This window comes from Scardinius erythrophthalmus, assembly GCF_964197995.2.
Source record: "Scardinius erythrophthalmus genome assembly, chromosome: 3".
NCBI classification, from domain to species: domain Eukaryota; kingdom Metazoa; phylum Chordata; class Actinopteri; order Cypriniformes; family Leuciscidae; genus Scardinius; species Scardinius erythrophthalmus.
This window is the reverse complement of record NC_138223.1, coordinates 47,061,001-47,075,482: the sequence shown is the minus strand read 5'-3', so window position 1 is coordinate 47,075,482 and position 14,482 is coordinate 47,061,001. Positions and strand designations below refer to the sequence as shown.

Genomic DNA, 14,482 nt, shown 5'->3' with positions numbered 1-14,482 from the left:
TACGTCGTTTCCAACTGTATTTGATTCTTTGCCAAGTAACCTACCAACGCAAGTTTTGTTTTGTAAATAGTCAGACATGATTTTTACCACTTCATTAAGTTTTTCTTTGTAGAAAGCCTTTCTTTAAAGTGAATTTCGTTTTGTACAAATTGTATCTTAATTTTAATAAATGTTTCATCAACCAATTGCATGTATTTATTAAATAAAAAGCAGATATATCAGACAATATAATAGCCGGCGCTGGTGCGCCGCGTTCACTTGCATTGCATTGTGAACTAGAGCGCATCTCATCGTAAATGAATGAAACTCAGCGTAGGCCTATCCCAGATAGCAACATTGTTTCGGCCTGGATACGGCCCACATCTGGCACTTGTGGAATACAGATCTGGCCCACATGCAGCGTGGAATGACGGCCCTTGGGTGATCCACTCCTGTTTGCCAGATCTGGGCCAGAAGCAGGCCATAGCAATGCCACATGTCAGCCAAGAGCAAAGAAATAAACCAGAACTGGACCTTATCTGAGCCACAAAGTCTGTGTATATTAACCCTCTGGGCTTCTTCGCCCGAAAACGGGCGAAAACTTGAACGTTTCGAATTGTTTAATTTTTTTGCTTCATCGGATGGGGGTGAAACTTGGTGACTTTTGTTTTATTAGGTAAGTTAGCTAAGCTAAGTGTGACTATTATACGAAGAAGCCCAGAGGGTTAAATATGGAGTCATCTCAGCCTTAATAAGCCTGTTAACAAGCAGAATCACTGAAGGAAAGAAGAGAACAGAAAAAGAGACGAGCAGAAACACAAGAACTACAACTGACTTCAGACACAGTCTTAGATGAAATCAACTGAAGAGAAAAGAAGACATTAAATCTGTGAAGATCTCAGCAGAGGAGGATTAAACAACTCCACAAACAGCATTACCAGCTTCACTTATTACTAACCAGACTGACTTTATATATGGCAGACGTCTACAGAAGTTTTTATTGAGATTTAACAGAGGTTTAACTCTAATGTGTTTAATTTAAAGTCACCATAAGAGTGATTAGTGTTTCCATTAGTTGGGCTCTTAAATAAAAAAAATATTTTTTTTATTTTTTTTTCTTAAATTTAATAAACTCACAACATCATGTTTCCCATGCCTGTTGTTCTGATATTGCATGTCTGTGAAACTGCTTTTTAATTGAATTGAATAAACTCTTTGAATAAAACGGTCAATTACCATCTTTACCATAAACTTTTATTTTATTTTATTTTATTTTATTTTACACCTCATGCGTTTTGTTGAGATTTCCTCCAGCCCAGCAGAATGCAGCAGAGAACAAGTGTATTCCACTAAAAGTCATCAGATGTTTCAGGAAGAAACTTAAGTTGGAGGACAGATTCAATGACTTTAACTTTTTTGAAATTCCAGTAAAAGAGAAGTTTTGACTCCTGTGAATCTAAGCTTCTACCATTCATATTTGAACTCAAAGTTAAAGGATTATTTATTTACTTATTTAATTTGTTTATAACATCATAGTGAAAATGGCAGAACAGTGCCATCTACTGAGAAAAGGGAAATGTGAATCTCCTGTTGTCACTCACTTGTGTTTAATAACAGGAAGTCCTCATCCCACAATCTCTATTTCCCATCATCCTCTCTCTTCCTGAACACGACAGCGATGCAAATCATGATTCACTTCCAGTTTATGGTCATCAACACACAGGTCCAGTTTGGCCTTTTTTAGGGTGTTTGATCAGTTTAGGTCATCACAGATTCCTCTTGTTGGACGTTGTAGATGCTAACTTGATCACAGGGAAAACTACACAATGCTTTGACTATATGAGGTTGAAAATGCAATATATATTCAATCATACAGTAGTATAAGCATACAGAGAGTTTTAGAGTGAGAATGAAATCTAGATTTATCTGTCTCATCTAATAAAAACCACTTCCTGTGTTGGTACTATTTAAAAACACGGTCTTAAAGACCACACCTCATCTGTGAACACACACTGTAAGACTGTAAGACTGTGAGTTTGAGAAAATAATGGAATCAGGGACCTTTTATGTATGCAGAAATATTACTAACAGATCGAGACCTCCAACACAGAGTCGCAGCAACGATGAAGGAAAAGATCGAAAGCAAAGTAAGCAGAAAGTTTCGTTTGACGCAGAGACGGTGTCGCTAATGTTTGAGCGGATGAGAAATGTTACAAATGTTTCTCATTATAAAATAACGTACTCTATAATTTATCTAACCAAACCGCTTGATTACTTACAAAGGTTGATTTGAAATGTTATCTAATAATATTTTGTGAATTGTTGTTAACTGAAATGTGTGTGTTTTGTCTCTGTTTGTCAGGAGGACGCAGGTGTTTGGTGTTGAAGACAGTGTGTCTCGGGCTCATTTGTGTTCTTCTGCTGGTCTTCATCACACTGTACATCACCATCAAAGCAGAGAGAGACCTGTTAAAGAGTTACAAGAACACAGTTGAAGAGTTCAATCACACTATCATCAGCTTACAGAACAAGAACACTGATCTAATGACTGAAAAAGACCAAATGAAGAACAACTTCAGCTCTTTGAGTCAGAAGAAACTGGAGTTAGAGACCAGAGTCAATGATCTCAGTGCTGAGAAAAGTCAGTTACAGGAAAGTTTTGATGCTTTGAATCAGGAGAAACTGGAGTTAGAGACCAGAGTCACGTCTTTGAGTGAAGAACTGAAGAAGGAAAAATCTAAACAAGGTCAGTACGAATCTGTTTTTAAGTAGATTCTTTTTCCATAATTTTCTTTATCTTAATCGATTTAAAAAAATTGGACCTTAAACAATCTCTTAGGAAATCTGTGTGGTCCTGTTTGTTTGTTCAAATCCAATGAGTTGAAGAGCTGGTCTGAGAGCAGGAAGTTCTGCAGAGATCGAGGAGCTGATCTGATCATTATCAACACTGAAGAGAAGCAGGTGAGTTTGTGTGAGTGACCGTTAATCAATGAGAGGAATCACACTCTTTACACGACACACTGTTTTCAACTAAAATCAGGAAACTTATTAGGCATTGTGGGTGTTTATTTACATTACAACGGCTTTTTGGAGGCCTGAAAACACAAACTTTTGAAAACAGGTTTCAAAGTGCATGTAAACTACAAAAACGCAAATTTGTGAAAATGTGCAAATATGTATACGTATTACTTGTCTATAGGTGTGTAGTATTTATTCACAAAGTGACATCGCCAGAGGTGGAGAATCCAGGGGTCAGAAAGTAAAAGTCCTGCCATGTGTTTATTCCACCCATGAACTCACACAGCAGAAACTCCAGTGTTAAATGAACTCTCCTGTAAGTTTATTTGGCTCCAGACTCAAGAGTGTTAAAGTTAATGAGCTAATTAAGTGATTGATTGAGTGATAATTGACCATTATTGAAGACACCCGATGTTAACAAGCAGAATCACTGAAGGAGAAAAATCACAATTTTATGGGGATCAGTGTTCGATTTAGTTGGGCAGTTGACCTTTAAATGATTATCTTTAGATTTTGTTTGGCTGTTGTATCCGAGTTACAACTGCCAGATGAACAAAGAGAAACATTGATCAGGTGGTGTTGGTTATGTTTTGACATAATCATCATTTGACCTGAATCACAAAACACATTTAGAGAGTTAAGTTTACCTTGTTGATTATAGCTGCCTGCAATTCTAATATTATGCCATGTTAATCATTTTCAGAAATATTTCTTTAAAGTTGTTCTGATAAAAAGACTTATGTTATTTGAAATAAATATATTATCTGGACACACTGACACCAAGAATCAGCCTGTGATTCTCAACAATGGTGACAATAATAAAGCATGCTGCAGTGCATTCTGGGTGCCACCAATCAAAACTCATCCATGGCTTCCATCATGCATTGCGGTATGAATAAGTTATGATCTGAATTGTCTTGTTTTCCTAATTGAATATTCTTTTTGTCACCATTGTTGAGATTCATACACTGAATCTTGATGTCTGTGTGTGCCTTAAAGAAAGATTTTCTTTTTCAGAACAACTTTTAAGAAATAATTTGAATTATATTTAGTGATGGGAAGTCCGGTTCTTTTCCGCGAACCGGTTCTTTCGGACAGTTCGTTTCAATGAACCGGTTCAAAAAACCGGTTCACCAGTTCTTTTACGTCATCACGTAATGACGTCAATTCTATCATCCCGGCGGATAAATATACATTCAAATAAAGGCATTTGTAATCATAACTTCAGTTAAATAATAGTCCTCATCGTCATAATCATCTTGGATAGGTTTCTTACATTTACGTTTTGAAAATGAACCCTGTAGTAGGCCTAAGGCGATGCGCAAACGCGGATGTTTTACATGTCTTAAAGTGAATAAACTGGTCTTCATCATTTTTATTTTATTTGTAATTAAATAAACTTACATTTCGCCGAATTCGGCCCCTCATTCAAGTCCTTGGTTCACCCGTGCTCATGTATCAGCACAGCACAGTGACAGTATAAACACAGCATCAGCTGAACTTGGCCAAAAGAAAGTTCGGTTCAGAGACGGTGCGATCACGCATGCGCAGTCTCTCCAGCTCATCGGTTCTCCGTATCGAACGCGTCCGAAAGAAACAGTTCTCGGTTCTGTGCTGGTGATCCGAGAACTGCTGCAACAACCAGTTCTTGACTCGAGAACCGTAGCATATGCCTGTGTGTGAGCTGAAAACTACTGAAACCTTACTAGGCTAATTCAGTCGACTAAACTAAAAACTCGATGCATGTCTCCAGTATGTTTAATACGTTATGTTTTGATTAACACATTATAAACATTTAATTTGCACCCTTTAAAACCTTCAAGAGAGTTTACATCAAAAATGTATATCACCTTAGAAATTAAATTATCTGTTCCTGAAAATAATGTTTTAGTATAATAATAAATGTTTAGTTGTATAATCCATTCATTGTTCCCAATCTTTAAAATAATACAGTGAAAAGGCAGTAGCCTATGTGATAAACAGGTTTCTAACATGTTTTATTTTGTTACACTTATCACTAGAAGTGCCAAAATTCCATAACTACTAGAACTGCCGCAAGCGGTCATTTTGACCGCTAGATTCAAAACTCTATATCTTTAATGATAAATACCCAATTGAGAGATTAAAGGAGAACTTGGTAACTTTTTTAACTTAATAAAACTGTCTAGAAATCATTTGGATGGTTAAACAACCTGTTCTGGTGATATTGGTGACTTTCCCCACTCCCCCCAGCGTTCCCAGGCGGAAAACCAACCTTGCAACTTGGGGACTACCGTCCCGGCAAAATAGAAATTGGAAGTCTCGTGAGAAGCGAGAACGAGCGCGAAACACGAATCGCTTTACGGCAATTCAACATAAACACACACGCATGTATGATGTATTACCAGATTACCCACCTCGGTAGACATAGCTCCACACGATACAGTTGGCTTGCTCCGATCAAAACAAACGCACATGAGCAGCGGTAGAGAGGGGGAGGAAGCAGCCGCAAGTGAGTTTTTTACGACCGTGTTGTGACATATACGCCCCCCCACAGCTGTAGGGGGAGCTCGTGGGGAAAACATGCGACAACAAAAGGGAAAATCAGCGAAGAAGTGACTAGAGTTGCCGAGTTCTCCTTTAATGCATTTATTGTATTAGGATGTCTTTTAAAAACAAAACAACACCAAACTGTACATTTAAACAAGTTTAATTATACATCTATCAATAATAATATCAGTAGATGTCCTGAACAAAATGAGTAGCCTGTTTTCATGTTTACACTCGATCGCGTCCGCGCTCGCCGACACACAAACACACACACGCACACACACACACACCATAATCCATTGCAATCTTGACATCGCAGCCCGTTCATTACAGCCATAATAAAATATAATAATAAAATAGCCTAGTCAACCTAACATATAAAAATTCCACTGCTCGATATAGTCAGTAGCCTAGGCTACAATTCGTACCATTTTGCGCATGTGAAGGATGATTTTTTCCGTCGATTTTGGAACACGAGTGAAGTACAAAGCCTATAATAAAGAATAGTTTACCATCCAAATACATCGCATGTTGAAACATTTTAATTCTAATTAGAGAGTTACGTGAGCCCAACGGCGCTTACTTTCACTTTCGCTTGAAAGTTGCCTAACCGATTTCATTTTGGCTTGTTTATGGATTTTTTATTTGTTATTGTTCTGTTCTGAATATCATTACATTTAAATTATTTGTTGTAGAATATGTTTTGTGTATTTTTTACCACTTTTTATTGTTGTGTATATTGGTAGGCTATATGTATAATAATACCGCGAAATTCAGTGCGGTCAATATGACGGTTTATGGCCGAAATGGGTAAATATGTTCATTTGTTTTTTTTCCTTATGTGTTATTTATATGAAAAGCATTTTAAATGAAAATACAGACACTTTTAGGAAAAGTCAGGTACCAGCAGGATTTTATTTATTTTTTCAACAAAGTTATTGCAGATATAAAATTCAAAACGGTCAAAATGACCGCCATGCCAGTTCTAGTGTTATTGATGTTCAATAAAATACTTAAGAAACATGCAGATCGTCCCTCTGAAAAAAATCGCACGCATGCTCAGCTCATCAGCTCATCGGTTCTCCGTATCGAACGTGTCCGAAAGAAACAGTTCTCGGTTCTGTACTGGTGTGGTCCGAGAACCGCTGTACCTGTACGTTCGGTAGTGCGCGCATGCTCAGTATCAAGCTCGTGCTCATCACTTCTCTCAGCACAACATGTCTCAGTTCAGTGAACTGTTGGATTTACTGGAGTAACATATATGCCTATATTCTGGGATTTTGGTTTATTTTGAGTCGAAGGGACTGTCAGGACGCAGGCATGTCCGAAAGTGAGTAATTTAACTTGTGGATCAGCGCTGACGCAAGACGCGAACTGTTTCGAACGATTCAGTCCGATTTAGTGTACTGGTTCGACCAGTTCACTAAAAAGAACCGGTTCAAAAGAACGATTCGTTCACGAACCGGCCATCACTAATTATATTGAAAAATCTGGATCTTATTCTGTAGAATCACTGTGATGTTGTAATGACCAATATACATTAAAGTCAGAGATTAGGCTCTAAATGAGTTCAGTGATTCAGATCAAATTATGATTATGTTTAAATATAACCAACACCACCTGACCAACTTTTCTTTTTGTTCATCTGGCTGTAATAACTCAGATCAACAGCCAAACAAAATCTAAAGATAATCATTTGAAGGTCAAATGCCCAACTAAATCGAACACTGATCTCCATAATGGTGACTAAAATTGTGATTTTTCTCCTTCAGTGATTCTGCTTGTTAACATCAGGTGTCTTCAATAATGCTCAATCATCACTCAAACAATCACTTAATTATCTCATTAACTTTAACACTCTTGAGTCTGGAGCCAAATAAACTCACAGGAGAGTTCATTTAACACTGGAGTTTCTGCTGTGTGAGTTCATGGGTGGAATAAATATATGGCAGGACTTTTACTTTCTGACCCCTGGACTCTCCACCTCTGGACATCGCCAATATGAACAGCGATACAGATTTTTAGTAGTTTTCACTTATCCGTGTGAACAGGGATCGTTTTGAAACGCTGTGGCCTGTACATGATAAACAGATCAGATAATTGCTTTTTCATTTTTAGTACATCATTGGAGTGTAAACGTACCATTATTCCTGTTTATATTCACACACAGAGGCACTTAACTTCATTCATCAAGGAGAAAGTGTGGATTGGTTTGTCTGACATTGAGAACGAGGGGATCATGAAATGGGTGGATAATTCAACACTGAATCAAGGGTAAGAGATACAACCAGTGCAAATGTATTTCAAACATGAGACTCACAACCTCTAAAAAATAACTGAAGACACACACTCTTCCACAAACACCACAACTAAAGATTATTTGCTAAACAAAACTCATCTCTCTATAAAGTTTTTGCACTTTCTCTTTTGCTCTTGCTTCTGTGTTAAATTTAATTTTGTTGCCACATGTTATTCAGGTTTTGGTATAAAGATGAGCCGAATAATGCAGGAGACGAGGACTGTGTTGAACTGATGCCTTCAGGCTCCATCCAGAACTGGAATGATCTCCCATGCTCTCAGAAGAGGAAAGGGGTTTGTGAAAAATAGGGTTAATCCTGTGTTGTCACGTTTTTAATTGTATTATTTTACGGAATCAATCTTATTGTGATTATAACATTTCTGATTGGGGTTCCTATCTTTTAAAACAGTCTGCTAATTTAATTCTATTCAAACTGGTATCTATTTAATTTTATAATCTTTTATAACAAAAAAAATCACAAATTGAAATGTATAAAAGAAAAATGTAAAACTGTCCAAAAAAATGTCCAAAAACCTCTATTGTGTTCATGTCTTATCAGACAGCAACATAGTGTCCGCCCAGATCCGGCCCACATCTGTGTGGAATACATGTGTACCAGATCTGGGCCGGATCTGGGCCGACACTATGTTGCTGTCTGGGTTGCTGTAAATATGATCTTATTCTAGCTTTTATCATGAGCCAATAAACTACAGAAGTCTGAAGTGTCCAAGATTGCAATAATTCTCCGTATTATGCTGTTGTATGCCTTTGAAACTTTTGATTTGAATTGTTTTCTCTTTAAATGATCAATATAATGTAAATATAATAAAATGAAAATAATAAAAAAATAAAAAAAAAATAATAATTTCATATTGCGTTCTTACATTTACTGCCTGTGATGTGTGATTATGGTGAGATATTTCCTCCAGCCCAGCGCAATGCAGCAGAGAGACATTTTATACAATTTACAGACGTACAGTACTTGTGTTCAAGTTCAAGCACTAACATGTACACCTAAGAAAGTTCCTTTGATGGTAATATAATTCTATTTCTAAAGAATAACTGTAATTTGTACTGTTTTCAGAGAATCATGTGATCGATTTCAAATGTAGATATCCAAAAGGCTTTTGCACTCCTTTAATATTCTCCCGGGGGAAGATCGACGCCACTTGAATAACAGTCGTTCCAAACGAAACTGAAAGTGAGCAACGAAACCACAAAGCGCCTCTCTCAGGACTGTTAGTGAAGGGTACATGCTCACTTTGAGGAAATCACCATTTATGAGCATGTGACACTGAGTGTTCGTTTGAAAGATAGATGGCGGGAGATTTCGAATTTACCTAGAATATAAATAGAATAATTCAAGTTGTCTTGTTGAGATACATTTTTGTCTTGCATGAACAGTATTTATGTTTCGGTAGGAAATAAATGGGTTTAATTGTACATGTGTTGGAATCTAAAGAAGAAATGCTACATTTATGAAGTCATAAGTAATTTGTTGTTTCTTCTTTTGGCAAATTTTTGGCTGTTGATTGTTTTGTTGTAGTTTCCCAGACAGCAACATAGTGTCGGCCGTTTTTACATGAATTAGTCCAAATGGATCCCTCTCTTTCAGGTTATTCCCAGACAGCAATATAGTGTTGGCCAGATCCGGCCCACATCTGGTACACTTGGATTCCAAACAGCCCTAATGTGGTCCGGATCTGGGCCGAAACTATAATATGTTGCTTTATAGTACATATAGCTTAATAGTACATGTTTTTGGGTCAAAAGAACACACGCACACACACACGCACACACACACACACACACACACACATACAAACACACAATTTAGTGATGAATAAGATGATGATGACAATGACACTAGCCTAACAGTAATAGAGGTTGTAATACAAATTAAATGACCAACTTCAAGTGACTGGAAGGCAAATTACACTGTTAGACCTTACCAGGTTTTTTTACAGTAAAATACTGGCAACACTGTTGCCAGTAATTTACTGTTAATTGTACAGTTCTTTACTGTAATCTACAGTATATTACTGTAAAAATGCACTAAAACTCGAGTTAACTAATTTCACTTGCAGAAACCGACTGCCATAAATTGACCAACTGTCATTTAAATGTATTAACTAAAATGTATAATGCATTAATAACGTGAGCAAAGTATTATTGTGAACTTATTTCATTTGAAACCACAACAAAACTTTGAGATTTCCATTGGACCAGCAACTATACAGTCACTGTTTGTTAAATAAAGCAACATGCAGCAAATCATCAATGTTTGTAGATCTTCTCCTGAACTGAAGCACAGGCTCTACTCTTCTGCACAATGGTGACCCAAAAAAATAAATTTTACAGTAAACTACTGGCAACAGTGTTGCCAGTATAAACCTGTTTTATAACTTACAGTTTATTACTGTAAAATACATTTTGTGGGTGTGACTTTTCATCTTACACTGTTAACCCTTTCAACCCCACAGGAAAATCCACACTACAAAGAGTAAAAGTAACATAAGTGATCTCGGCAGTGAGATAATTAAGAGAATATGTAAGTGATTGTTGAGCATTAGTGATGAACACCTGCTGTTAGAACAGAAAATAGAGAAACACAAGAAATACAACTGACTTCCAGCCATTACACATTATTATACTTATTATTAACCAGTATGACGTCATACACCTACAGAAGTTATGTTTCATTGACAATGTTTGGTTTGAAGTTACCATTATAGAGATCAGTGCTTGCTTTAGTTGGGATGCTGATGCTAAAAAAGTAGTTTTTCTTTTGCTGCTTGAGCTGTGTTTGTGCAAGTCACACTTGTGCACACACACAGTTAGTGGGAATGATTGCAGTTATAATGATTATGATGACAAAATCGTCATATTGCCTATTCATTCACTAAGGAATTCATTCTCACTCGTTCAGAGTTTAATCCTCAATCAAAAGTGTTTCATTAGCACCACTGTGAAACCACAGCAATAAATTACAAAGACTCATTTTTTTTAACACATCATGCATAAAAAAAAAAAAAAAAAAACAGAGCTACACTGACAAACTTTATTATTAACTAAATCTCTGTTAACCCATTTAATCCCAAATTTTTCTCAGACACAAAAATATCCAAATCATGTGTCATTAGTATCCCTTTGAAACAATCAATCATAATTTTTTTAAATTTTCATGGAAAAGTGTGTGAAAAAGTGTGTTTTATGCTCGGTCACAATTGTGACCGGTGGGATACTGTGTTGTATCAACCATTGGACAGACTGAATATAGGTCTATTTGACCTGTGCAGTGTGTTTGTGTGTGTGTGTTTTTGTGTGTGTGTGTGTGTGTTTTTGTGTGTGTGTTTGTGTGTGTGTGTGTGTGTGCGTGCCTGCGTGCGTGCGTGCGTGCGTGCGTGCATAAGAGTGTATAAAATCCTTAAGATACTATCTTGAGGCCACGGGATAGTATCTTGAGGCCACGGGATAGTATCTTGAGGCCACGGGATGGTATCTTGAGGTCACAAGATGGTATCTTGAGGCCACGGGATAGTATCTTGAGGCCACGGGATAGTATCTTGAGGCCACGGGATGGTATCTTGAGGTCACGAGATGGTATCTTGAGGCCACGGGATAGTATCTTGAGGCCACGGGATACTATCTAGAGGCCACGGGATAGTGTCTCGAGGCCACGGGATGGTATCTTGAGGCCACGGGATAGTATCTTGAGGCCATGGGATACTATCTAGAGGCCACGGGATAGTGTCTCGAGGCCACGGGATAGTGTCTGGAGGCCATGGGATAGTGTCTCGAGGCCTCGGGATACTGTCTCGAGGCCACGGGATAATAGTATCTGGAGGCCACGGGATACCATCTCGAGGCCACGGGATAATGTCTGGAAGCCACGGGATAGTGTCTGGAGGCCACGGGATAGTGTCTCGAGGCCACGGGATAGTATCTCGAGGCCACGGGATAGTGTCTGGAGGCCACGGGATAGTGTCTGGAGGCCTCGGGATAGTATCTTGAGGTCACGGGATAGTATCTGGAGGCCACGGGATACCATCTCGAGGCCACGGGATAGTATCTCGAGGCCACGGGATAATGTCTGGAGGCCACGGGATAGTGTCTGGAGGCCACGGGATAGTGTCTCGAGGCCACGGGATAGTGTCTCGAGGCCTCGGGATAGTGTCTGGAGGCCACGGGATAGTGTCTCGAGGCCACGGGATAGTGTCTGGAGGCCACGGGATAGTGTCTTGAGGTCACGGGATAGTATCTGGAGGCCACGGGATACCATCTCGAGGCCACGGGATAGTATCTCGAGGCCACGGGATAGTGTCTGGAGGCCACGGGATAGTGTCTCGAGGCCACGGGATAGTGTCTCGAGGCCTCGGGATAGTGTCTGGAGGCCACGGGATAGTGTCTCGAGGCCACGGGATAGTGTCTGGAGGCCACGGGATAGTGTCTGGAGGCCACGGGATAGTATCTTGAGGTCACGGGATAGTATCTGGAGGCCACGGGATACCATCTCGAGGCCACGGGATAGTATCTCGAGGCCACGGGATAGTGTCTGGAGGCCACGGGATAGTGTCTCAAGGCCATGGGATAGTGTCTGGAGGCCTCGGGATAGTATCTTGAGGTCACGGGATAGTATCTGGAGGCCACGGGATAGTATCTCGAGGCCACGGGATAGTGTCTCAAGGCCATGGGATAGTGTCTGGAGGCCTCGGGATAGTATCTTGAGGTCACGGGATAGTATCTCGAGGCCACGGGATAATGTCTGGAGGCCACGGGATAGTGTCTGGAGGCCACGGGATAGTGTCTCGAGGCCACTGGATAGTGTCTGGAGGCCACGGGATAGTGTCTGGAGGCCTGGGATAGTGTCTTGAGGTCACGGGATAGTATCTGGAGGCCACGGGATACCATCTCGAGGCCACGGGATAGTATCTCGAGGCCACGGGATAGTATCTGGAGGCCACGGGATAGTGTCTGGAGGCCTCGGGATAGTGTCTGGAGGCCTCGGGATAGTGTCTGGAGGCCACGGGATAGTGTCTCAAGGCCACGGGATAGTGTCTCAAGGCCTCGGGATAGTGTCTCGAGGCCACGGGATAGTGTTTTGAGGCCACGGGATAGTGTCTCGAGGCCTCGGGATAGTGTCTGGAGGCCACGGGATAGTGTCTCGAGGCCAAGGGATAGTGTCTCGAGGCCTTGGGATAGTGTCTGGAGGCCACGGGATAGTGTCTCGAGGTCACGGGATAGTGTATCGAGGCCACGGGATAGTGTCTCGAGGTCACGGGATAGTGTCTGGAGGCCACGGGATAGTGTCTGGAGGCTACGGGATAGTGTCTCGAGGCCACGGGATAGTATCTTGGCCATTTAGGACATTTTGATGGGGTTTTTTTTTTCAGCTTTTCTTCCTAGACCACTTGTGCGTGTGTGTGTATGTGTGTGTGTTTGTGTGTGTGTGTGTGTGTGTGTGTAAAGTTAGGTAGAATTAGTTAGCTAGCTAGTCTGTGTGTGTGTGTGTGTGTGTGTGTGTTTGTGTGGAAAGTTGCAGTAGGTAGGAAGTTAGGTAGCAGCACAATTAGCTAGCAGAATTAGCTAGCTAGCTAGTCTTCCTTGGGTCCGTGTGTGTGTGTGTGTGTGTGTGTGTTTCTGTGTGTGTGTCTGTGTGTAAAATTAGGTACACCTCCCTCAAGCTGTAGCTTATTCCACTCATACATCAGCTTTCTGTTGGTTCCTGTCAAAACTCCTCTCATTTCGTCTGTGAGGGTGACACCCTCCTCCTTCCATTGTCTCACTTGAGAGATTACAGAATCCTCTTTCTGGGCTTGAATTAGCTCATCCTGTCCTATTGTGGGCAACCAGGTGGTGGGTTGACGTGGTTCATTCTCCCCCTTGGACATATACAGGGCAGCAACCCAGGCCACGTCCTTCATCTTCGACACATGACTGCCCTCCCATGCTGCTTGTATTGCCCCCGCTGGTAGCCTTTCCGTGCACTCTGATGTGTATACTTCAATGTCCAGAGGGAGACGAGACAAGGTGTCTGCGTCGATGTTGACCTTCCCTGGCCGATACTTGACATCAAACCGGAAATCAGACAGCTCCCCGACCCACCGATGTCCTACTGCGTTGAGCTTTGCCGTACTCATCACGTATGTCAGGGGATTGTTGTCGGTGTACACTGTGAAGTGTGGGGCGTAGAACAGGTAGTCCCGGAACTTCTCACACACCGCCCACTTCAATGCCAGGAACTCAAGTTTACCACTGTGTAATCTGTAGTTCCTCTCTGTTGTTGTCAATGTTCTGGATCCATATCCTATAACTCTCAACCTTCCGTCTTGACGCTGGTAGAGGATGGCCCCTAGACCCCTTTCGGATGCATCAGTGTGCAGCGTGAAGGGTAAGTTGAAGTCCGGATATGCCAGTATAGGTGGGCTTGCTAACATACCAATTAGTTCCTCCAGGATCTGTTGGTGGTCCCTGGTCCATTCTACTGAAGTTCTGGAGGGAACTTGTGGGCCTTTCGCTTTCTTCTTACTGTGAGTACCCCGTATTGTTCCAGGCTTCGCCTGCAGTAATTCATACAAGGGTTTGGCTGTCCTGGAAAAGACTTGAATGAAGGCACGGTAGTAGCTGAGGAACCCAAGTAATCTCCTCACATCCCCC

At 40.6% G+C, this 14,482-nt stretch overlaps 1 protein-coding gene across 1 annotated transcript; it reads left to right on the top strand.

Moving 5' to 3' along the window:
* Nucleotides 1-1,971: 1,971 nt before the first annotated feature.
* LOC308688355 (uncharacterized protein) lies at nucleotides 1,972-8,318 on the top strand. Its single transcript, XM_081361359.1, has 5 exons — nucleotides 1,972-2,126; nucleotides 2,342-2,725; nucleotides 2,819-2,940; nucleotides 7,697-7,800; nucleotides 8,004-8,318. The coding sequence occupies exons 1-5, from the start codon at nucleotides 2,027-2,029 to the stop codon at nucleotides 8,131-8,133; spliced, it is 840 nt and encodes a 279-aa protein (XP_081217485.1). The 5' UTR covers nucleotides 1,972-2,026; the 3' UTR covers nucleotides 8,134-8,318.
* The last annotated feature ends 6,164 nt before the right edge of the window (nucleotides 8,319-14,482 follow it).